The sequence below is a fragment of the Apostichopus japonicus genome, chromosome 3 (genome assembly GCF_037975245.1).
Source record: "Apostichopus japonicus isolate 1M-3 chromosome 3, ASM3797524v1, whole genome shotgun sequence".
NCBI lineage: Eukaryota > Metazoa > Echinodermata > Holothuroidea > Aspidochirotida > Stichopodidae > Apostichopus > Apostichopus japonicus.
Window position 1 is genome coordinate 26,540,481 of NC_092563.1, and position 25,498 is coordinate 26,565,978.

The window sequence follows — 25,498 nt, forward strand, 5'->3', positions numbered from 1 at the left end:
GGGGGAGGTGCCTGATTAAGATAACATTCAAGGTACAACTTGTGCAATAAATACTGGCTAAAGAGGCTTTAAACTCATTTTGTTAAGAAGTTCTCAGGGGGAACTTAACTCCAGTTTTGTGTGTATATGAAAACGGAAGTGAGAATAATGAATTGATTGAGTTGGGGAGTAACTTCATGTACAATGTTTGTCATTGCACTATGTTAGATAGACAAGTCAAACAGTATAATCTGTATTGGGTATAATGATAGAACAAAATGTAAAGTTGGAGCAGATTCTACATTTGTATCAAAGGTTTATTGAAGAATATTTTATGACATCAAAGAACAATAATCCTTAAACAATATGGCCTTTATTAAATTATCATCCTTACCATAGTCTGAATGGAAACAAACACAACTTGACAAGTGATTGACTGCAAACCACAAAGTTGGATGGTTTGGAACAGTAAGTAGATTGTTACAGAATATTGTCCTGATGACTTCCGTCAGCAGGTCGGTTTAAGAATTGTGTCGATTTCTTGCGCTTGCTGAAGCTTACCATCCTAACTACTTAATTTGGCCTACCTTCTTGTGTATTCTCCAACTTTTTATAAAAACGACTAATGGCATGTGCCTTTATAGCGACCATATTGGTCATATCAATTCAAACAAAGTACATACATTGGAATTCTATCATATTGAGCATGAAAATTCTTAGCAATAAATAAATAAATTAATTGAGCATTATTTATTCTGCTTTTCATTATTTCAAGAAATTTTTAGTGTTTCTTTCTTTCTTTCTTTCTTCCTTTTTTTTTTTTTTTTTGTGGGGGGGGGGTGTGAAGACATAGCCTGCAAAGGTAGACAACAATTTTGTAACTATTGTTGAAGAAAAATAGGAGGATAATTACCAGGAAAATGCACCTTTTTGGATTAAAAGGGGAACTCCATAGTTTGAACAGACCTGACACTATTGATTTTGAAGGTCAATTTTGGCATAAATCAAACAAACCAGTAGGGGATGTGATTCCTTAAGCATATGAGTAAATAAAGGAAACTTCAACTTAACCTCAAGTCATGATACCTGACACTCACAGACACATTTATAATATCAGAGTATTTGCACCTAATGCACACCGAGACATTTGTAATATCTAAGTGTTTGCACCTAACACACACAGACATTTGTGACATCAAAGTGTTTGCACCTAATGCACACCGAGACATTTGTAATATCAAAGTGTTTGCACGTAACACACACAGACATTTGTGACATCAAAGTGTTTGCACCTAACACACAGAGATACATTTGTAATATCAAAGTGTTTGCACTGAACACACAGAAATACATTTGTAATATCAAAGTGTTTGCACCTAATGCACACACAGATATTTTAATATAAAAATGTCTGTACCTAACACAGAGATACATTTGTAATATGAAAGTGTTTGTACCTAACACACACAGAGAGACATTTGTCATATCAAAGTGTTTGCAATGGAAATTACATTGATAAATCTAATTTCATTTGAGAGGTGGAAGTGAAGAATGGTTTGGGAGCAATCATGGACCCATACATTCAGACAAACTATCTAGGGAATGTAAACCAAAGTCTATTCTGTACCTTGCACAGCTGTGCAGCATCTTATGGAATCTCATACTGATTCAACCAACCTACTTGGTCAAATATTATGGATGGTTGTTATAATTTCATTCTACATAAATCAGTTGATGGCTTAAAGACTTGCATAGCTTAAAACCTTTCACCTTAAACTTACATCAAGTTGAGGTTTGTGGTTTCCATTGTGGCGTCATTTATTAAACTAATATCATCATCTTTCCTTTCGTAGGAACTAAATTTTTCACCTAGCAACCACCTGAAATTCAAAAAATATGTTTCCACTGTTTGGTTTGAACGAGGCTTTGTAACTCAGTTTCTGAGTTTTCTCATCTTCGATGATGGGATTATGTTTGAGAAAATGAACTCCTTGCTTCCAGGTCCTGCACCATTCTAATTTATCAGTCGCACTGCCTAACAACCCGGTAGTTACAGTTGTCTCAGCGTCCAGTTGAAAATCCATCCATATGGCAATTCCATGACAAGTGCCCGGCCTGTTATTAGAAACGAAACAAAATAAGCAAAGTATGAGGAACAGACCTGACGATAAAATGTTGGGAGAGAAAAACAACAAAGAGGAGAGGATTAGTTGCAGGAAGGGGATGATAAGAATGGGAGGTAGAACTTGTTTCATTGACCCCCTTGGTCCTGATTTTTTCTCTAACTTTCACAGCAATGTGTGTGTGAATAAGTTAAATTCATACTACTGTGTGGTGCATGTCTTCCACATTTGTATGTAAACTGCCTGATGTATTAGAGTAGGCCAGATTTGTATGTAGTCTGTTATTATATCACTGCCTGATGCGTAAGAGTAAGCCAGATTTTTATGTAGTGTGTTACCTGATGTGTAAGTGTAGGCCAGATTTGTATGTAGACTGTTAATATATCATTGCCTGATGTGTAAGTGTAGACTACAAACCATTTGGAATATTTCACCCACATCTGGCTTCTTAGTCTTCTAGACTGACCAAAAACTTCAACACAGTGTCTACAGGGAACACTGCGGGATGAAACGATACACTGTGACAACCTGAATACTGCCTTTAATGGATAAAACAACAGTAGGCCTATTATTACAGAGTATTATAAATGTGAATGCTAATATTACAGAAAACAAACTAATGACAGAAATCTGATAACAATGTATGATTCTTTAAAGAAACACAATCACTGATTTACCTGACAAAGGGTATTTCTCCTGTCACATTGATGGGTTCGTCTGGAATACAGCTCGTGAAATCAAATTGCATCAGGTCAAAATCAGAGGTCAAAGGGCATCCAGGATATTCCCAGAGATGGTGAGGTTCCTCCTTGGCATCGGTGTCTTTGGCTGCTCTCTGCAGAGAGGAAGAAATCACATAAATGATAACGAAATTTTCAACTGATGTCACATCCTGTTTAAGTTATAGTCAGTATCTACCAATAAATAATATCTTGATGAAATGGGAGATCAAGTTTATTCTCTAAAATGAAATGTCAAACAAGTAAACTAAATTAAATCTCAAAATGTGAGCTGGATATGAACTTATAATTCATAAAGGCATGAAATGAAAATGTTCATATGGCAATTAACATCAAAGAATAGAAAACAGATGAACATAGTGAAAATATTTATCCTTGGTGTCATCTCAAACCAAACATAAGTAGTATGGAAAGGCAGATGTCACAACAAATAGCCATCTTTATCTATGTAATATCCCATTAGTTATGATTTATGGACGATCTTTATCTATGTAATATCCCATTAGTTATGATTATGGCCAATCTATATCTATGTAATATCCCATTAGTTTTCATATATGGTCAATCTTTATCTATGTAATATCCCATCAGTTATAATTTTTTCACGATCTTCATCTATGTCATATCCCATTAGTAATCATTTATGGACGATACCTGTGTCAAGTCATCAAAGATTCTGACATCAAATCCCTCCAAATCTCCCACTGGCGCATGAAATTTCCAGAGGTGCTCAAACTGGACCGCTACAGCCCTGAGACGCGCACCACAGGGCAGAATGGTTGCCCCCTCTGCGAGCCGTCCTGCGAGGGCTGTACGACAGTACCAGAAATAGAGTGAGTGCCATGGAAGGAGGCCGCTGGTGAAGAAGGGCTCCGATACCAATAAATCAATCTGTAAATGAAGTCAAAACTTCAAGCGGTTAATTATCCAATCAAACATGTTATATAAACCAAGTCTGTTTCACTGATAATGACATTTGGCCAAACTGAAATATTATCAGTAAAAGTCACATAGATACTTGGATGGTACATGAAAACAATGTCATTTAGGCATTGTCATCCAAAGATTGAGTGATGCTTGTAAACAAAGAGTATTTGTACACTTTAAAACTGATCGAATGGATCATAAATGTAAATGCACTACCCTTCTCCTAAGCCCACCCATAACGTTGTAAGTCCTTCTTTTCCCCTGATATCAACCTTGTAACCATGCCTCCTCACATTCTACTCATTAACCTCCACTTCTTCCTCCTAGCCACACCATTACAATTTTGCATGCCCCCCCTTTCCCTTCTCCTAAGCTCCCATTTGTTATCTTGTCTCAGCCCACTTTTGTAATCTTACCTAACCCCTTCCTCTGACCACACCCTTCCCCTCCCCCACTTCCATTATCCTAGCTGTTCTCCTTCCCCTAAGCCCACCTTTCTAATGCTGCTTCCTCCTCCATCCCCTCCCCCGGTCACCTGTCATTCTAAGCCCACCTTTGTAATCCTACCTCATCCCCTTCCCCTAACCACACTCTTGTAATCCTGCATCACCCGTTCCCCACTTTTGTTTTCCTAGCTGCACTCCTTCCCTTAAACCTTTCTAATTCTGCTTCCCCCCACCTCCTCCCCTCCTGGTCACTCTAAGCCCACCTTTGTTATCCTACCTCATCCCCTTTCTGTAACCCACACTCTAGTAATCCTGTATCACCCATTCCCCACTCTTTTGTTATCCTAGCTACTCTCCTTCCCCTATGCCCACCTTTCTAACTACACTTCCTAGCCCCCCTCCTGGTCACTCTAAGCCTACCTCTATAATCCTACCTCATCCCCTTTCCCTAAACCACACTCTTGTAATCATGCATCACCTGTTCCCCACTTTTGTTATCCTAGCTGCTCTCCTTCCCCTAGGCCCACCTATCTAACAATGCCTCCTCCCTCCCCACATGTTGTCACTCTAAACCCACCATTGCAATCCTACCATATTAAGTCACAGCCATCTTACCTGATATTCCTTATCCTCTAGTTTCAAATCCTGAGCAGTCTGTGGTATCAGCTCGACCTTACCACTAAGGTCGTTGGCCTCCACAATCTCCTGCATGACTTTTCGAGACATAGAGTTTGGCTCCAAACTGTAAACCTACCGAACATAAAAATATAGATTCACTACAAAGGAGAGTGGGCATAAGGGTCTAAAGTGAGACTTTGAGGTCCACCGACAAATGCCCATTGACAGATCATAAAACTTAATCTATATTCATGATGGACAGTAAAATGAAATACATTTCAAATGTTCCATTTATTGAAAATTCAGCAAAGATCATGTTCCTTCATTCACGATATTTTTCATTACTGTAAAATCTTTGAAAATGTCACCACAAGTTAGTAACGTCAGTCCATTTCATTATTTAACTTGTGTTAAACTTTGTTTACATCTTACCTGACATGCCCCAAGTCTTGCAGCAATTAATGGTAATAAACTGCCATCACTAACGCTCATGCAAGTTGTAGATGAATTGACCACCTAAAGATCATAAAATATTGAAGATTGTAAAAAAAAAACCAAAAAAAAACCATGATCAATTCCTAAAATTTCATCCCATAAGTTGGCTAGTCAACATTCTTAAGATATTCAACATATCTGGATAGTTATGATATTAGAGCAACCATGAACTTCTACCCAGCTACAGAACCACTTTACATGCTGTCCATGAATATAACCTTGCAAAACTAGTATCTCTTCCTTGCATCTAAACCCATACCTGTTTAAGCAACATATACCATAATTCCTAGAACCCCCCCCCCCCCCCTCAACCCACAAAATGTTCATTAGTTGCATATGTTTTAGAAAAATATGGGATATTACCAGAAAAGTGGTAACTTTCACAAATGTGTGGTGTTGTTTGCCAGTTCAATCTCCTGTTTCTTTCAAAAAGAAATATTCAAGTCTACAAAAGTACACAATTCCTACAACTGCGATCCTCTTACCTTCTGCAGAGCTGATATAAACTTGTCGTTCCTGGAGACTTGGTTCATCATCGCAAACCTCTGTCTGCTCCAGACGACGTGAGCTCCACACTGACAGATCGGTCTCTCTACTACTGGTTGTGCGGAGCTGTTGAATACAGAGAACCACAGACTGTAATCATCATGGCTGACAGTCACATCAAGCGATTGTCCTGCGGAAGAAAAATGTAATAGACAACATAGATTATCAAAGACATTTCTCAAAACATATCACTAATGGGTCTACGACTCATCTGCACCTTTTGTCCTTGTTGAGACGGATGATTTATATAATCTCGCAGGGAGGTGGTACACATGTTGCCTGTAAAATACAATTTAAAATGGCATGATCACCACGACTTTCGTCAGCTTTGGTTTCTGATATAACGTCAAGGTGTGAATTGCAACTTTCAAAGTCTAAGGTAAGTCTAAAAAATATGCAATTTTCTAGAGAACTAAGGAAGACTAGTTTTCAGAAATTTGTGCTCATTCATCTGCCTAACAAATATTACATGTTGCAACTTTTTGTCATACTACCGACCTTTCTCAACCTCCGTTGATGTTGGCAGAAAGTAAACGGCTTGCATCCAATGGTCCCTCCATGGTGCCTTGTCGCCATCAGGATGGACCCAAGTGGGGGCAGTACTTAGAATGACTTCACCAGCCTGGTCCATCTGTAATTCCCACCACATAAACACACAATGACATCTTCCCTTCCTCAAGGAATGTGCCTCCACTCTGTTCCCACCTCTCGCCTTAAAGTCTCCTTTACTAAAATTGAAATCCAACATTCTAAGGGGTTCTGTAATTGGCTTGAAGAGGTCAGGTGACAACTGGCTCAGCTGGAGATCAAATACGGAGGCAGCGCCCTCACATCTCGTCATTCTCGAAGGTGGTATGATGTCATCTGAATCAGGTACATTGATTGGCTGGAGTTTATGACACTGTTCCAGGTAAGTGGATTCTATCACCTGTGCATAGACTGTGGCTGAATGGGGAACACAAATACAATCTTCCTGGAAAATTGAAAATGAAAATAAAAAGAAGAATTTTTATCTGGTCATGTTTCCTTTTTTATAATCCTGATCATGAACCACTAAAGCCCAAGTTTTCTCAAGTATATGAATTTATCAAGCTAAAGGGATTGTAATCATACCACCCAAAAGACACAAGCCAAACATATAATGCTATAATTATGCAAAGTTTGACAAGTATTTACCGAGTTTAACATTTACACATAGAGCAGGGCTTGTCAACCTTGATTATGGACTACATAAACCTTAAAGAAGGCATCCTATAGGGCCTGTGAGACTTCCAATTGAACAAAATATCTATAAATACTGACTGCTTGATTTTGAATTCATTCAACTATAGAGGTATTACTTCAAATAATACAAAAAGAACACATTTGATCTACATCTCAAATTGTCATTACACAGCTGCACACTCAAATTTAAGTGTCTTCCGACAATACTTAACAAGTACATAAACGAGCCATGGTAACTGACTCTACAGAATGCACTGTGTGGATTATATAAACCTGAAATTGAAAAAAAAAAGGGATTCTTCATTTTATGGTTATAAAACTAAGAATGTCAATAAGTATATCATTCCAAGGTGTTCTAGGTTCTAACAGTAGAGACTGATGGTAAACAAAATTGGTTTCTTGGTTCATCTGTAGGGGAGCATTGTTGATAAAAATAAATTTGACAGAATACATAACATTTTGAAGATTACATGTTTCCGCAAAGGAGAGTTCTTTGCAGAATTCCTTTTCACTTTAAATGAACCTATAGGAAGCAATATCTATACAGGGGGGATATGTGTTCTAACTATACTAACTGTTAAGAGATTTTTATGTGCATGTAAGTATGTCGGTATAGCACCCTCTCCTACCAGCTCCGGATCAAACACTTTTGACTATACTTACTGTTAAGAGATGTTTATGCGCATGTAAGTATGTCGGTATAGCACCCTCTCCTACCAGCTCTGTATCAAACACTTGTGACTATACTTGCTGTTAAGAGATGTTTATGGGCATGTAAATATGTCGGTATAGCCCCCTCTCCTACCAGTTCCGTATCAAACACTTGTGACTATACTTACTGTTAAGAGATGTTTATGCGCATGTAAGTATGTCGGTATAGCCCCCTCTCCTACCAGCTCTGTATCAAACACTTGTGACTATACTTACTGTTAAGAGATGTTTATGGGCATGTAAGTATGTCGGTATAGCCCCCTCTCCTACCAGCTCCGTATCAAACACTTCTGCTGGCAGAATGTTTGCGCGTCTCGATAGATCGCCAACTTCAGACAAAAACAAAAATAGACATTGTCAATATACTGAGATTTTGTAGTACTTAAGTCTGTCTTCCATACTCTCACAACAATCAAAGCATACATACATTTCTTATATTTTAGGATGGTTCCATACATTTAATGTTTAAACAGTATTTGCACTCATGCATGGTTTATAGATGGCATGTCAAAATACTGTACTTGTGGTTCATACGTTGTGAAAAGATTTAACACCGACATTGAGGTGCCATTGGTCTTAGTTATGTGCCAATACTGTGTGTTATTTGAACAGATTTAACACTGACACTGAGGTGCTATTGGTCTTAGTTATGTACACATACTATGTGTTATTTGAACAGATTTAACACCGACACTGAGGTACTATTGGTGTTCGTTATGTGGACATACTGTGTGTTATTAAAAGCAGCTGGTGGCATTTCACTGCTTAAACCTAGACAAATCTAGTGAACCTATCAAAATATTTAGTGAGAAATTGAGATGCTCTCTCAAATCGCTTGTACTGGTGCTGGTTACTAGCCCATAAATTGTTGGGCACTTGTGGAAGCAAATACATTATAATATGTCAAATATTGAAACTTTACCTTGCACTGATTTAAAATCTACAAAAGATGATTTTGCAATTACATGAAAATTTAGGACATCCAAAGCCCACCAGGACCATACCTAGAGCTTGTTGTTGTTTTAGATAGTTGTCATGACAACCATAGAATAGAAATTACAGAAACCTTTCATCATGGATACATGTGTAATTTATGGGGATATTCAAAGCCCTTTCACATCATTAAAGCACCACAGCTTACTAAAATAAGAGATTATATCATCTACATAGTTAATTCTGGAAACAAATCGGTTCAAATTGAAACTGCCGACCTTACCTGGACCAACTGTCAGCTCTGTTGACCTCTTCATAATCACTTTAATTAGATCTTTGAAACCATTCTTGGCTACAATTTGTCGAGCTGCTCTTCCAATAGGCTCAAATGCCTGTGAAAGGTTAGAAAGGTATTAAACTCAAAGATGAAGCAGGTTACACAGCAGAGCAGATGTATTGTTGTATGGTGCCTATTGTTTGAGGATAATATGAGAAATATGTAACAGAATAATGGCAGGAGGAATATTTCTGTAATAAGTGTACACACAAAAATGAAATTTTTCGATTTGTGTTTTCTTCAAGTTTCCTTGAATAAATATTGCCAGGAATTAACTTAACAGAATGATTAAGTAGCTCCTTGACCAGATTTTGGTGTCAAAATGCTCTGACACATCAAATTCTTATACAAAAATAAGGATATTTTTAAAGATAGATTTTGGAATGAGATCAAGGAATAAAAAATGTCAACTTGTCTTACTTCACATGCAACGACTGTGTCTGCTCCACTCTGTGCTGACATCATTGCTAAGAGACCTGTCCCAGTACCAATGTCCAGTACATGTGCCTCTTTGCCTCTAGACTTGATGCTAGCAATAGCTTTCTGGATTCCTATAAGGTATTTCTTGTTCTGTTACAAAAGGTAAAATTAAAACAAGAGCCCAAGGGCACTGTGGTTCCTTGCTTGGGGTATATGACAATACACATATTATCAAGCAAGATTGGGCTCAAATAGTCCAAGTTATTGTGGTCCTACATGTACGCATAAAGTAACCAACACTATAGCCAACACTTTTGTGATCACAAAATGTGATCGGATTTTTGATCAAAAGGCACTTTTGAGATCTAAATATGGCGTCGAAAATGTAAGGTGTATAAGGTCGCCTACAAGCGGGTCAACAGATATGATAACATTGGTGACCACAGATGACATGACCTTTAAGTTTGAAAATGTTCCACCACCCCATTCACAACTTGTCCCAAATTATCAACCGTGTCACACCTTGGTATTGGGATTTAATTGCATTAAATGTCTAAAAATTAACTTTGAACTTGTATACATAACTTCACACACAAAGGTCACCCGAAGGTCAACCAATTGACATTTTTGATCGGTGAGACCTAAACGGAGCATCAAAACTGTAAAAATTCAAACATGTTTTCTTTGCCCATTTTCTCCCCCCAAAATACTAGTTTTTTAACATTAGCTGACCTTTGGTGACCTTGGATCACATGACCGCTAAGTTTGAAAATATTCCCCTATACCATTCGCAACTTGTCCAAAAAAATCAACCTTGTCACACCTTGGCACTGGGAGTTATTGCATGAAATGTCTCAAAATTAACTTTGACCTCCTATAACTTCACACACAAAGCTCATCCAGGGGTCAACCTATTGACATTTATGATCAGAAGGTACCTTTGTCATCTAAAAATAGCATCCAAACTGTAAAAATCCCCAAAACACGAAAAGGTCACCAGAGGTCAAATTGAGGTCAAGGGTCACCCAGATGTGGGTGGACAATTGGATTACGTAGAAGCAACTCCCAACCCTAACTGACAATTCGTTCTCAAGTTATCGCAAAAATACTAGTTTTTTATCATTAATTGACCTTTGGTGACCTCCGATCACATGACCGTTAAGTTTGAAAATATTACCCTATACCATTTGCAACTACTCCAAAAATATCAACCACGTCACACCTTGGAACTGGGAGTTATTGCATTAAATGTCTGAAAATTAACTTTGACCTCGTATAACTTCTCACACGAAGGTCACACGGGGGTCAACCCATTGACATTTATGATCAGAAGGTACCTTTAACATCTGAAAATAGCATCGAAACTGTTAAAATCCACAAAACACAAAAAGGTCACCAGAGGTCACCAGAGGTCAAATTGAGGTCAAGGGTCACCCAGATGCGGGTCGACAATTGGATTACATTGAAGCAACTCCCAACCCTAACGGACAATTTGTTCTCAAGTTATCGCAAAAATACTAGTTTTTTGTCATTAATTGACCTTTGGTGACCTCGGATCACATGACCGTTAAGTTTGAAAATATTCCCCTGTACCATTTGCAACTTGTCCCAAAATATCAACCGTGTAATACCTTGGCACTGGGAGTTATTACACTAAATGTCTGAAAATTAACTTTGACCTCATATAACTTAACATACAAAGGTCACCTTGGGTCAACTTATTGACATTTTTGATCGGTGAGACCTAAATAGAGCATCAAACTATACAAATTCAAACATTTTTTTCTTTGCCCATTTTCTCCTCCCAAAATACTAGTTTTTTAACATTAATTGACCTTTGGTGACCTCGGATCACATGACCGTTAAGTTTGAAAATATTCCCCTATACCATTTGCAACTTGTCCAAAAATATCAACCACGTCACACCTTGGAACTGGGAGTTGTTGCATTAAATGTCTGAAAATTAACTTTGACCTTGTATAACTTCGCACACGAAGGTCACACGGGTGTCAACCCATTGATATTTTTGATCGGAAGGTACCATTGGTATCCAAATCTAGCATCAAAACCAAACATTTTCTTTTTTGCTCGTTTCCTCCCAAAATAAGCACATTTTTTCTAATGTGACCTTTGACCTTTTGACCTTGGTTTCAGATGTAGTTTAATCTCCTGATTCCAAAAAACAAATCGACAAGTCTGTGCAACCATCCTAACTCCGACCGAAAAACTTTGACCCCATATAACTTCTCACATAAAGGTCACACGGGGTCAACCTATTGACATTTATGTTCAGAAGGTACCTTTGACATCTGAAAATAGCATCAAAACTGTAAAAATCTCCAAAAACACGTAAAGGTCACCAAAGGTCAAATTGAGGTCAAGGGTCACCCAGGTGCGGGTCGACAATTGGATTACATTGAAGCAACTCCCAACCCTAACGGACATTTCGTTCTCAAGTTATCGCAAAAATACTAGTTTTTTATCATTAATTGACCTTTGTTGACCTTCGATCACATTACCGTTATGTTTGGAAACGATGCCTTACCCCATTCACAACTACTCCCAAAATATCAACGATGTCGGACCCTGTCAATGGGAGTTATTGCTGTTTTTAATATATTGGTTTTTGGCATCTAACTGACCTTTGGTGACCTTTGCGGGCACCAAAAACAATAGGGATCTTCCTCTTACTATGGGCTATCCACCCAACAAGTTTCATCATGATACATCATTTCCTTATTGAGATATCGTGTACACAAGCCAAGCGTCACATACACACACACACACACACACACACACATACACACGCCAAGTTGAACGCATAGGTTCCTTGCTTTGCAAAAAGCAAGGAACCAAAAAGTAACAAACAAACAGTCTAGACCTTGAAACTTTAAGTCTTTAAGAGGCATCCCATGTTTGTTTGAATTCCTGTTCCAAATTACGGAAGAAAGATTTTTTTTTATATATTTGGGTAAAATATGTTGTATTTATCAAATATAAAGCAAATTCTCCATTGCAAAATTAATGTTGTGATTTCACAGTTGCTACAGCTTTCTTAGTTTGATAAGCAGTAATCATTTTAGTTCAGATTCCTACTTGATTTAGTAACTGACCAGAGAATATCTTCAAATGTAATATTAAGAGGTCTTTACGACACACATATTGCATTGTAAGTTGAATCCAATACAAACTGTATTGATCCAGACTATGTCTTTACTTTAACTATGTACATTATCTACCTAGATGTATTCTCCACAACAAACCTGAACATTTGGCACAAATGTATTGTAACTTGTGACAAACATAGAGGGACAGATCAACACAAAGCCACAATTATATCAAGTAGGCAAGACATGTTAACAATTAACCTTAATGTGATGAGCTACAAATTATTGAATAGTATCAGTATAAAGGCATTCACTGCACTCACTCTTTCTTCATCATGTAACATATCTGTGTAAGATGATCTAGCAATTTCTTGAACGTAGTCGTAATTCTCGTCTTCAACGACCCATTCCAATTTTCCTGTGGTTGGGTTAACCCTTCCAGTCAGAGGGGCAGATGAGGAGGTTGCCATAGCCTTAGAGTTAATGGCTAAACTTGAGATAGTAAAGATAGAGCTCACTTGCTGTACTTTGAAGGATAATCTTGATGCGTTGAGTAGGTATTGGACTTTAAGCATTCTGTAATGTGAAGCAAACATCATAGTTTATGAGTATGAGAAAAATGTGAAGCAGACAGTGCCTCAAATCCTCTTGCAATTAATCTTAAAACCTCTTAAAATATCCAATGCATTGTTAAAACCATTGACACTTTTAGACAGGATCACCAACCTAGGCAATCATTCCATTCATTCACAATGCTCTGAGAAAAGAAGTTCTAACAAACATTTAATCTACTTCTGCAAGTTAAGGCTATGACCTCTAGTGTTCCTACCCTGGAAAAAAATACAGAAAATGGAAAATAACAAGGCCTATATATATGTATGGTTAGTTATCAAAACCATAGACAATCTTGTACACCTCAATTAAAGACAGTCCAACTTAGTATTACTATTAGGCTATTTTGTTAGCCTAATATTTATGGAAAAACATAGCAGTCCAAAGTTAGGTACAGGCCCTCTAAATCATTAAAATCCCATAAGCCTTATACTTTTTTAAGAAAGGTCACCAAGAGGCAAGATACTGAGGTTAGGCACAAACACCAAACAGGTTAAATTATCCACTCTCAAGCCCAGTCCCTTGCACCAAGATTGTGACCATCTGATCACGACGACATTACACCAATGTGTATCATGACTTCCTTGGAAGGGAATAGATAATAGTACCAAAGATTCTAGTTAGCTTAGTACTATTATTACTAACTGCTAAGTACTAGTACAAGTAGTTGTATCGTTTAGACTAGAGTTAGGCATATTAAAAGTAAACGCTGTGAGTGTGTGCGCCTGTGTACACTAACTTATGATGACTAACTTTGTACCATATAAGTAACAATAAATTAGGAAGCTTGGGAATAAGAGTATTAAGACTAAGCAATAACTTCACCTCACCTAAAGGGAACAGAAACATGTATTTCTTGTTTGTTCTTCGTCTCTAGCCATAAGCTACTTACAGTAGTTTGCCCAGACCTCAACCAAGTGATCGTTCGTGAAATCGGTAACTTACCTCAGGGAGGTAAACAACATGTGTTTATCATAGTTGACTATCTATTATCACATTGAGTCGTGTACTAACTATTCATTATGTGCTTAAGCTGCTCCAATGAAAAGTATGCAGGGGGCATAAGACCCACCCACTACTCTTCCAGGGTGTGAAAGAAAGACAGTCCGACCAAGAGTGGAAGGTGTACGACACTATTTTACATTCTACTGTTCGGTTTGGGATATTGCACATTGGCGCACCAACTTCAAAACTACCTTGAGAAAATCATGGCAGAGGCAAAACTGAGATGTGTTTTGGGTAATTCTGCGTGGACAGATAGCCATTTGAGCACAAATTCGTAAATGGGGGCAATGTGAACCTAACAGGACTAGGGCCTAGACATATGATATAGGCCTTGGCGATGCCTAGCTTTAGTGAGACCTACATCTCCAAACCGGCAACTGAGTTAATTTAGGGTTAACTATAGTGGCAGTAGCCTACCACTGGTTGACTGATACTTGCTAGGCCACAACAGTGGCACAAGCTGCCTACGTACTAGTACTAGCCCTTCTAAACTATTGTAATTTGTATGGGACTAGAACTAGTGGTGGAGTGAACATGGGAGCCATGCAACCAATCGTCTGTTCAATAAAGAAAGTGTTAAAAGCTGGTGTAACACTTATCTAGACAACCCATACTCCATAGATCTAAGGAACACAACATATCACAAATGGATCCATGGAGTGGAGGTCTGGCCGGTGTACAGCCCCTTTGCTCCTCAACTCTCACAAAACAACTAAGTAGATATTAGCTCGAACCTTGCTTGTAGCCCTCATTATAGACATAATTTATAGCCAAAATATGCCCCAGAATACACCATTTCACATCTAAAAATATGTAGGCTCCTATTGCTTTCTTGGGAGGACGTCACACCCTCAGCATCAATTCAGCTTAGACGGCCTCAAGGCCACTCTTCCGTTTTTGAATCCTGTAACCGCCACTGGGTAGGACTATTAAAATGAAAAACATTTCAATCATTGTATAAGAACAGAAATAAAGTGCATGTTTAAACATTTAATTTCCATATAGTAGCTAAATTAATAAAACATCCTCAGGTAAGCCTACTATTCTTGCAAGCACTTACAAATACAGGTATATTTTATGAAAGATATTTTAATTTCTTTGGGTACTTTCTTTGGTCTTACACACTAATTATGTATAATAAATTAACACTAAACATTATGGTGATTTGACTGTTTTTTAGATAAGATGCATATACCTTGCTATATGGTTTGTTGAGTCTCCCAGCCCACTGACTGTGATCTGGTCAATAAGCAAGTGTGCTATGGTTATTCACATGGTTATTCACCCAACTATAAACATGAAAAGATACTTAGAATAGGTGTAACTTGAGTTGGTTCTAACTAACGTTAAGCCATGCTTATTCACCCTAGATAGGGGAAATAGCCACAACCAGTAAACAAATTATGACAAATTTATATCAAGGAGGGTTTAGAAAGAATAAGTGGGAATCCCTCATTGACAGCACATTGGACACAGAAATAACACTTGCACTGATCAAGCCTAAGTCACCAAATTACGTTAGGGACGAATTTTGCAAACTTACAGCACCTTTTGACTTAATTGTTTGGAAACACATCAAGAAATATACAATAATTTTGAAGCAATGAGTTTGTAGAACCTTAAATCAACCAAAACAATGAATGCACAGAATTGACCAAAAAGGAAAAGCTCAAAGGGTTGGCTGTAATGAATACTTCCATTATTCATGAGAAAAGGTTTATCATTAAGTGTTTCAACCCACTAGTTGGACAAGAAAAGTTTTCTATAGGTTTTACAATCAAATTTGTATCCTAGCCTTGAAATACAAAGCTCCCATTGAGATAAACAAAAGGCACATTCTGAGTGGTCAGATCATAGAGGATTCATTCGGCCAGATTTGCACATTTTCTTCTCTCACTTTTTTGCAGATAAAAGGAGACATAAAAAGACAAAGCCTTACGCGGGTTTAAAGGAAGATATTTTCCGATTGATTAATCACAATCAGGACCTGCATGGACTCCTTAGAGAATTTGGAGAGGAAAGATTTCTGGTAGTATTTCAAACATGTCTTTAAACGTTCATTGAACAGTCTGAAATTTTTCAGTTGATTTATCATATATATACTCATTACTACTGATATTCATTTTGTTGCAACAGCTTGGTAAAGTGAATCAATCTCATTCCTAGCTCATCGAGACCCATCCCAATGTAGTGCAAATCTGATGGCTAAAATAAGGGACCAGATGTCCGGGACATTCCCTGGAGTTTATGTACTATTTATGGATTTGTAATAGGAGTGTCTCCATAGATGTCCCCGGATTTTATTTACTACCCCAGAAATTTAATATCTCCAAATTTGAAAAAAGGCCCTGATTAATTTCAAGTTTCTTTAGCCTCCTGTTGGTAGAGACAGCTTGAACCTAATGAAGCTGCGATTGCTAACAATGACAAACGTAAAGTTCATTCATGGCAGATAGAGGCAACCCAGAGCATTTAATAGTATCATAGCCTGAAATTTACATTCGTTTTTTTTTTTTTTTTTTTTCATGAAAAGTATCAGGTTGCACTAAGTGATGCATAAGTCCTGAGACTTCCAGTTACCTTCACATTTTTTTCTGCATTCAGTTTTAATCTTGAACAAACTATTTGTTTCTGGGTGAGGTGTTTTATACTTGGGCAGAAACCACCAAAACAATTAGTGATGCTCGCAATGCCACCCCTCCCGTTCAATATACAGTGTAGGTACTGACCAAGTTATGTCAACATGGGGGCGGGGGAGGGGGGAGGTGGTAAATTGATATCATGTCCTCATATTCAGTGGCAACAATATGCTCTTGGGTTACAAGTGAGTAGTCAGTGGGGAATGGGGGGGGGGGGGGAGGGGGAGGGCATTGCATAATTGATTGAATTTGTATGATAAATGAGATATTGATTTTGTGTACAGCTGTTAAACATAATTTTACTATCTTCTTTGTTATTCCAATGATTAGAAGCAGTACAATGAAGAAGCTGATGGTGAAGACTCAAGTCAATATAACCTTGACGAGAGGTCAATAGATAACATGGACTCACTATTAACAGTGCTGAGAAGTCAGGCTGATCTATCTGGAATTCCAGTGTCTGTGTTGTCTGCTAAGAAATGCTCTTCACTACTCTCAGAGTTTCTTGTGAAGAACAAGATCAAAATGGAACAAACTTTTCTCTCTCACTCAGAAGATCAAAAGGTACAGTAATTCTATTAAAATTTAATAATTGCCAGTAGATAGTTTACCAGTTGGAGTATCTAGTCTGTTACAGTGAAAAGGATTTTCTGGTGACAAACAATGTGAAACTTATATTGAAGTAAAAATTCTTCCACACTGCTAGTTGAAAAGCCCTATTTCAATATCTTGTTACTAACCCGAGATATGGTTGATTGAATACATTTATGTTAACTGGCTAAACCTACAGTACTCCAGGAAGTTGGATCACAGTAGGGGTCTGTGATGCCTTCTGACCAATTTATCTGCACAAGCTTTACAGAGGCTATTCAACCTTCTTGATGATTTATCCTAATACAATTGGAATGTTTGTTTTGCTGTCACCTTTGTATGTACTTTGCAAGAATTTCATCAAACTTTATCTTTTTTTTAGAAATATATATTTTCTCTGAGGATAATTGATGAATAAGTTATAAAGAAAAACAAATACAGTTTCAGCTGAATTGCCCTGATGACATCATCCATTCCGCTGTTGCCATGCATTTACCAAATATTACAAAATTTTACAAAACTCATATCTGTTTGATTAAAAAGTGCTATGAGGATGTGGTTTTTGCCTAAAGATTTGGAAAAGTTCAGCAGTTTCGCTATTCGCTTCAGCCACCAGAAATCCTCCCCCAAAGAGAAGAAAATGCATTTCAAGACTTGGTAGCCCATACTGTATATAATAAAAGACAGTAATCATGTAACACATATGTTGTTTGTCTTACAGAAAGTGAAAACCTCATGTCTAGTTTAGGTTAGTGTTATCATTCTGCAGATACAGTACATATCATTGCAAGATTTTACAAAAATGTGGAAATGTCAACCATTCTCTGTCTCACTTTTCTTTGCAGAAGGGATTTGATGCCCTCCTACAAACAATCAAGCATCTTTCCTCCAATTTCTCATCTTTCGATAAGGTACATTTTCTGGAGTCTGTCACAAACAAGGTATGTTAAACTTTAGTATTACACTCAAGTATTAAATAAAACTGACAAGCTGATGGTAAACTGACAATCACAAATCTTTGCTGTATGATAAACTATCACAAAAGATGAATTAATGCATTAGTTATCTGTTAATGAATTAGACTAACATGTTCCTTTGTAATCTACAATGAATGTTGAGGTGGTGCATAAGTGAACTAATTAGGGAATGCTCATGAATCTAGAAACTTGTTATTTTTTGAAATTAATACAAAATAACATATTCTACACAAAAAATGGATAGACGGTGCTCATTCAAGGTTCAATTTTACAATCTTTTGAGCTCACTCTGCTTACTTTAGGTTGTAAATAAAAACAACTAGATTAACAATTAGTTCCTTTGTAATCTAAATGAATGTTGCGGTGGTTCACATGTGAACTAAAGGGCTCATGCAACTAGAAAATTGTTATCTTGTGTAATTAATGTTGAATTTTACAATCTGTTGAGCTCACTCTGCTTAATTAAGTTGTAAATAAAAACAAAAGGTGCAGATCCTTCATTTGTGTCTTTGTACTTCTTGTGGGTTTTTTTCTTTCATTAACTTTCTTTTTTGACCACAGAAAGAATTGAAATTTAGAATTGTCATTATTTACCTTTTTTGTTAGATGCCATTACCCCTGGAGTTGATCTGGCTTCTGCACAAGAATGCTATCGTACCCTTGGAACTCTTCATTCAAGCAAATCTTGGAAATGGAGTAATTTACAAAAGACTTATCAAAGATTTACTGAGCCTCATCATTGGTGACTTCAACAGAGATAAAGAAGAACTATCAAAATGTATGATAACTGGTAAGAAATATGGAAAGTTGTATTTTTTTCCAATGGACATTATTCAAATTACATATAACCTTTTTGCCCTTCCATTAGATTCATTTGTTTTGTTTTCTGGCAATATAGATCACTTTTTGTAAAGACACACAATGTAACAACAATGACAACTTCACTCTAGAGTTTGACAAAACAAATAGTTGGCTTTAGGTGGTTCATCTGCTATGGGAATCTCTTAGAGGCTAGACAATGTGGGGCTGTTTAGTTTGAAAGTAATCAAAGTATTCCTAATTCTGGAGATATTAAACATCCATTTTTGTCCCTAATGGCCCCTTATGGAAGTAACTAGACAGGTTTGTTCTCATGCCTGTTTTACTCTACCTACTGAGAGATGTTATGTTACAAATGCAACCATCTGTAACTGAAAGAAAACAAAAGGAAAAAAAATTAAAGGAAAAAATAATCAATAAAAGGGCATTGATAATTGTAAATCAATATAAAATGACTTTAATCAATTATTTAAGCAGCTAAGTTATCTTCTTACCTACAACGGCCCACATACATTGACTCTCAGTCTACAAGTCTCACTTTCGTATTGCATGAATGAAAAGATCAAATGTGATTTCGAGCTTTATTACTAAAGTTCTTCTTTGACATGTGGCTACTCTCACTGTTCGTCTATTCTATCAGATTTACTTTCATTTTTGGTCAAGAATGCTTTCTCAGAAGAGGAACCGTCCAAGTCATCTAGTCAGGAACAACCTCTTCAAGAAGCTACTCAGCTTTTACTTGGAGCAATCTTTGAAGGTAACCTTAAATGTACCACTCTTTAAGAAGCTACTCAGCTTCTACTTGGAGCAATCTTTGAAGGTAACCTTATATACACCACTGTAAATTCAATGGGGAGGGCAGAAACGATTGTCATATATTTCTGAGGTAACATTAATTACCACATATTATCATGTGATCAGTCACCAACACTTACATTTTACACACTGCTCTCACCTTTCTATGGATGGGATACTATTTACTGTTTTGTGGGTGCCACAGATAATGGTTTTAGGGTTCCCTTTTTGAATTTGAGTGTGAATGGATCAGAATTGAGTGCAATTTTATAAATATGTATTTCTCAATCAGCACAGTTCATTATGAAGTGTATTTAGCAAGACTGAAAAATGACTATAAATTACTTTCATAACAAATTTGAAGTATTTGCATCTTTAGAAATGTACCACATACCCTTCTTTTTCTTCAGCATGATATTACAGGTCATGTCCCAATGTTAATAAACTAAAGACCTTTGCCACATTGCTTACTACATAGAGCCTCAAGCCATGGACCTCAATAACATGAAGTGAAATGTTTCTACTCTGCATTTCGTCATTACAGTTATTTTTGCATATCTCTTCCGTTCAGATGTCTATGATCACTCCCGAATCCACATCCAGGATCGTCTCTTTCTGCAAACGTCTTGGTTAAAGGGACACGTACTTGATGCATCGTTCAAAAAGTTCACACGCACACAACTCATGAAATTTGTAAGCTACAAGCCAAAGTGGACAGGTATGTCATAAGAATTACTCGTATTTACCATTCTCTCTTTCTCTCTGTCATAGTCATTTTAATCAGTGACGAAGATGAAGAAACGTTTGGTTTTGATATGATTCTCGGAGACCTGTCACCACTGTAACTCTGTCATAAAAATCACTCAGTTGCAGTCACTTAATGCTAACGTCGATAATATAATGTTTATCGTTATAGCTTACGGTTTGCAAAAATGTTAACTTTAAAGTTTTCTCCAATCTATTTGTATCTTATGTAAAAGTAAGAGGGCCTGACGTTTCGATCCTAGCAGGATCTACTTCAGGGCTGAATGACAAGTAACAGTAACAGAAAGGACAAATACAAGCACAGAATACAGACATGTTAATGAGCAGGGTGAACACAAAAGAGATAGATGTAAGAGGATTAGTAGACAAGGGATGGAAAAAAGAAAGACCAACAGGGGAAGAGGAGAGGTAGGAGATTAACTGTAGAGGGACAAAGAGAGGATTAAGGGACGATATTTGTATCTTATTAGATGATTAAATAAGTGTTGGATAAACTAAGCAACCTTTCAGAATGTACGTTATTCCCAGACACACATGTCAGTTACGGTTTTCTTAACATTTCATTAATCAGTGATTTCAGGGTGGTCAGTAAAATGTCACTTGAAGTTTGTTGGGTTTTTTTATACCCTTTTTGACTTTCTAGCACATTTCAGGCTACACCGATGGTCTTTAAAAGATGAAGGAATATGAGTTATAAGTTGTGGTTTAAATAATGTTTATTCTCCATTCAATAGTTACGGATGCATTTACCAAGCAAGGAGAATGGAGTTACGCCAAGACCAATGATCTAACCCGGCGACTGTTTCAGGAGCTGACTCACAAGATGAAACCGCAGGAGATGCTAGTGATACTGAAGAGAATCCTGGAAGAGGAAGAGGTTGGTCAGTTTCAAAAGAGAGGAATGTGTAATGCGAAATGATAAAAGTCATAAGACTTTTTTTACTATACTCACTGAGAAAGGTTTGTAAAAGTCTGTTAAAAGGCATGAAAATGTAGAGACCCATCCTCACAAAGAGAAAACAAGATGTTAAGAAACCTTAAATGGCTGTTAATGAAATGAACTTAAAGCGATTGGCATTTCAATCCCATCATAATCACAAGAACAGATTCCCTTTATGACTAGTCTGTTGATCAATTCTGTCCAGGTGATGCCATAACTAGCCATCTTATTATTTCTTGGGTTCCTTCTCACTTCTTCCAACTAATTCAATATTCAAATGTGCCACACACTGTGTTTAATATTTACAGATTAATACAACTGGCACAGATAATAACATAGATTTGTAACAAGGTGAGGCAAAGAGTTAAACAAGCTCTATATTGTCTTTTTGTGTCCTTTTTGCAGGTCAACTGGAAGATAGCTTTGTCATTTTCATCATATTTAATGGTGACTTCCACAGACATCACACCGATATTTAAAGGTAAATACAACTTATTGCAAACGATTTCCAGTATGCCCAAATATTCAAAATTTATTGTGAACTGATTGGCAAGAGCTTGTTACTGTTGATTACCACGGCAACTGGTAATCTCCTTTTCCAACACAACACAATTGCTTGAGTAGCATAATCTTTGGTTTTCGTTACTTTAATAGTGCCCAAGTTTGAAGAAATTAACAGAGTGGTCACTTCAAACAGTTTACTGCCTTACTGAGAGCATTTCCTTCATCCAGACACTTTAAGGGTGTGAAGACTCGCACAAAAAGAAACGTCTAATGTTGGTACGAATCTGACCTAGTTTCGAGTGAGGTGTCACAGAAGTGTTAGACACCACCATCGATCCCAGAAAATACACACAAAGCTTGCTACCGTCGGTAATTAGACACTAGTGTACAGTCAGTACATACAGCTGTGGTCAATAGCCACAGCACAGTGTATAAACGATACAGCGATGGACATCTCAGGTCCAGCTAAAGATAACAAGGTATCACCTTTCATTACTGTCTGCATTTTGTAGCGACACAAACAAAACGTCACTTGCAAGCAACAGAAAGTAAACTTTTTCAGATGGCCCCACGCGGTTTGAGGCAAGTCTTCAATGCCTTTAAGTGGCTGATACCATCCTTCTCCACGATTGAGAATAATTTGATGCATCTGAAGAGATAGGAAAGCATGTTTGAAAACTTGTTAATATTGAACTTGAAATCATACAACACTCTTACATTTGATTTTTCAGAGTTACTGGAGTATTTCTTGCAAGAGGCATTTGAATCATTTGAACAGGAAGGTCTGATATCTGCATTCCTATTGGCTAGACAAGCCACCAATGAGGGTGTCCATGTGTTCATGTCATATGAAGACTGGTTTCAAGTAAGTTCTTCTTCCATGAGTTTAATACCAGGCAAACATTCTTATCGTCTTCCATTAATTCAGCTAGTCACATGCTGATCGAAACCTCATAATGTTCAAACCGGAACGATGTAGTTGTCGATACGTGATCGAAAAAGGAGTGCTGGTGGGAACTGGACTAAGGTTAAATAACTGTAATTTTGAATGTAAAAATAACTGAACTGCTGTAATCACTGATTAAATATTACTGTGTTTTTTTTTGTAGTAGTTTCTTGATATTGTCATTTTATTGCTGTGTACCAATCTCTTTCCTCATTCGTTCCTTCGTTCGTTCGTTCGTTCGTTCGTTCGTTCGTTCGTTCGTTCGTTCGTTCGTTCGTTCGTTCGTTCGTTCGTTCGTTCGTTCGTTCGTTCATGCATTCATTCATTCATTCATTCATTGCTGATTCATCAAGTTTTCGACATGAAGTCTTCCAGAGTGAAATCGAATTTATTGACTGCATTATATAGTATCATTACATTTTATTTCTTGCCCTACCAAACTTGGACCTGTTATTAATCATTACGTGACAAAACCACAGACGGGTTCCTTTTGGAGGAAAAGTGGCAAATCGATATCACAGTGTTACACAAGATGCTTCGTTTTGAAATCACATAACTATCACGTTAATGTCTTGCAGGGTTCCTTCTGCCGGTCAAATCATCCGTTCTTCTCGAGCAAGAAAGAGGTCACGTTCTTCCTCTCTTTCCTAACAAATCTGGTGCCTCTGGAATCAGCTCAGTTCTTAAAGGTAACAAGAGGTCATGAATATTCATGGTCGAGATTCAGTAGTTTTCTTCTGCAGGTTTGGTATTTCTTTACTTCCACATTTTCAGAAAGAGAGATTTTAAGACTTACTTCCCTTTTCGTAGCTATCTCTTAAATACCCTGTCTAAAGACAGCTGTTTATCCAGCCTTTGTGTGATGTGAAGCATATATAACACATCAAATGCGACATGTTTGGCTTCCTACAAGGGGCAGTCTTTGAACAGAAATGGGTCAAAAATTCTTACAGAAATGACTGTAGGAAAAAAGAACTAAATGAAACTTTTGGCTCCATTTGATGATTCCAAACAGCTGTGGATATCAATGGAATATTGAAACAGAGTGACCTGTAACTCCACCTGACTAAGGCTTTGGTGGCATCACGTCTAACTTACTGCTGTAGCACTTGGACCATGATAGTGGCTGACATGCATCGCCTTGATGCGTTGGGCAGAGAAGTATGGCGCCGTTTGCTAGGCCTAACTTGGAACAATTACGTGTCAAATGATGAGTTGAACGCAAAGATTGCAGGACGTCGGTTGTTCTCTCATCAAAATGTTCTTCAACGTAAAGCACAGTGGTGCGGACACGCTGTGCGGAGTGAAGGTCTAACTGTGGCTGTACTGTATGGCTTACTGTACTGTATGCTGTACTGTATGGACGTCCACATATGCGTTGGATTGACAACTTAACCAAATGGTCCCGTCGTTTTGCTAACCACCTGATTGAAGATGGCAGACGTCGGATTAATATTAATAAGTGCTGTGAACCTCATGATGTGTATAATCTTCGAGGAGGTCAATGGGCCAATTTGGCATATGACTATTGATTGATTGACCTGTAATATGCACTTTCCTTTGAGTTAATCCATTAATAATCCATTAATAATAATAATTAATAGTAAACTCCTTATGGCACTATTACAACATATAGACATGAGTTAAAAATTGTTTTAGCAGTTTCTCTGTACTGCAATTTTCAAGTTATACCATAAATGTTTAGCTTTTGCTTGGTTGGTTTTCAGCTACATGTTAAAAACAATTTCCCTTTATTTTAATTTTAAAGTTGGGGAAAGTTGCAAAAAAGATGTCATTTTCTCAGTGTTGTGATATGTGATATTAAAATTATATATATGGTAGCATGGATGAAATTAGTATGATTAAACAGAGCAATGGTTATATTAAATCCAATTTTCTGCTATGATCTTAGACAAGATTTGAAATGTAGACAAGATGTCATGAAAAAGATTGAAGTTTTGTTTGTTTTTGTGACAGATGGAGAAAAAATGGAAATAAGTGGTATTCTGACAAAGAAGGATAAAAGCGAATGAAATTATTTCGTCTTGTGGTCATTCAATAGAAGCAAAATATTATTCAGCAAGTTTGCAGTACTACTAACAGTCTGTGCTACATCTCATGTGACCTGCATCTGTAACCTCTGACACTCTGACCTCTAATACATTCATGACAACAGCCTGTTTATCCTACAGGTCCATGTACAACACTCATCATTCATCCCAGCAAAGTATAATGTGTTACTAGATGATTATATTACCCTGGCAAAGACAAGGCTTACAGACTTAAAGGTTCGTTTTTC

The 25,498-nt window shown here is 37.3% G+C and overlaps 2 protein-coding genes across 6 annotated transcripts in view; one reads left to right on the top strand and one right to left on the bottom strand.

The window, feature by feature from the left end:
- Nucleotides 1-121: 121 nt before the first annotated feature.
- On the bottom strand, nt 122-14,202 carry LOC139965677 (protein arginine N-methyltransferase 7-like). 4 transcript variants are annotated; one of them, XR_011792357.1, is made up of 13 exons: nt 14,049-14,196; nt 12,930-13,182; nt 9,500-9,649; nt 9,026-9,134; nt 8,026-8,138; nt 6,373-6,847; nt 5,814-6,004; nt 5,266-5,349; nt 4,831-4,965; nt 3,497-3,733; nt 2,780-2,937; nt 1,150-2,094; nt 122-1,107 (listed from the first exon to the last, which is right to left on the bottom strand). XR_011792357.1 is itself a non-coding variant. In XM_071968291.1 (12 exons), the coding sequence occupies exons 2-12, from the start codon at nt 13,179-13,181 to the stop codon at nt 1,845-1,847; spliced, it is 2,154 nt and encodes a 717-aa protein (XP_071824392.1). In that variant the 5' UTR covers nt 13,182; nt 14,111-14,202; the 3' UTR covers nt 122-1,844. The 4 variants fall into 4 exon arrangements, 3 of the variants coding, with proteins under 3 accessions (XP_071824392.1, XP_071824390.1, XP_071824391.1); XM_071968291.1 differs by having other exon boundaries at nt 122-2,094; nt 14,111-14,202; XM_071968289.1 differs by having other exon boundaries at nt 122-2,094.
- Nucleotides 14,203-14,285: 83 nt separating this feature from the next.
- The window catches only part of LOC139965676 (Fanconi anemia group A protein homolog), a 31,486-nt gene continuing 20,273 nt past the window's right edge, over nt 14,286-25,498 (top strand). The window contains exons 1-12 of one of the 2 annotated variants that reach the window (XM_071968286.1): nt 14,286-14,457; nt 16,131-16,252; nt 17,193-17,426; nt 18,299-18,394; nt 19,037-19,220; nt 19,890-20,006; nt 20,616-20,762; nt 21,544-21,686; nt 22,155-22,230; nt 22,985-23,118; nt 23,778-23,888; nt 25,392-25,487. In XM_071968286.1, the coding sequence (XP_071824387.1) occupies nt 14,427-14,457; nt 16,131-16,252; nt 17,193-17,426; nt 18,299-18,394; nt 19,037-19,220; nt 19,890-20,006; nt 20,616-20,762; nt 21,544-21,686; nt 22,155-22,230; nt 22,985-23,118; nt 23,778-23,888; nt 25,392-25,487 (1,491 nt within the window). In that variant the 5' untranslated portion in view covers nt 14,286-14,426. The other variant, XM_071968287.1, reaches the window with a different exon arrangement.

Bases quoted from the DNA above. Each gene is read 5' to 3' on its own strand.
- LOC139965677 (XM_071968291.1), bottom strand. From the start codon at position 13,181: ATGCTTAAAGTCCAATACCTACTCAACGCATCAAGATTATCCTTCAAA. The intron at 6,005-6,372 runs GTCGGTAGTATG...TTTCTTCCGCAG, and splicing joins ATCAACGGAGGTTGAGAAAG to GACAATCGCTTGATGTGACT. The intron at 2,938-3,496 runs GTATCGTCCATA...TCCTCTCTGCAG, and splicing joins TCTTTGATGACTTGACACAG to AGAGCAGCCAAAGACACCGA.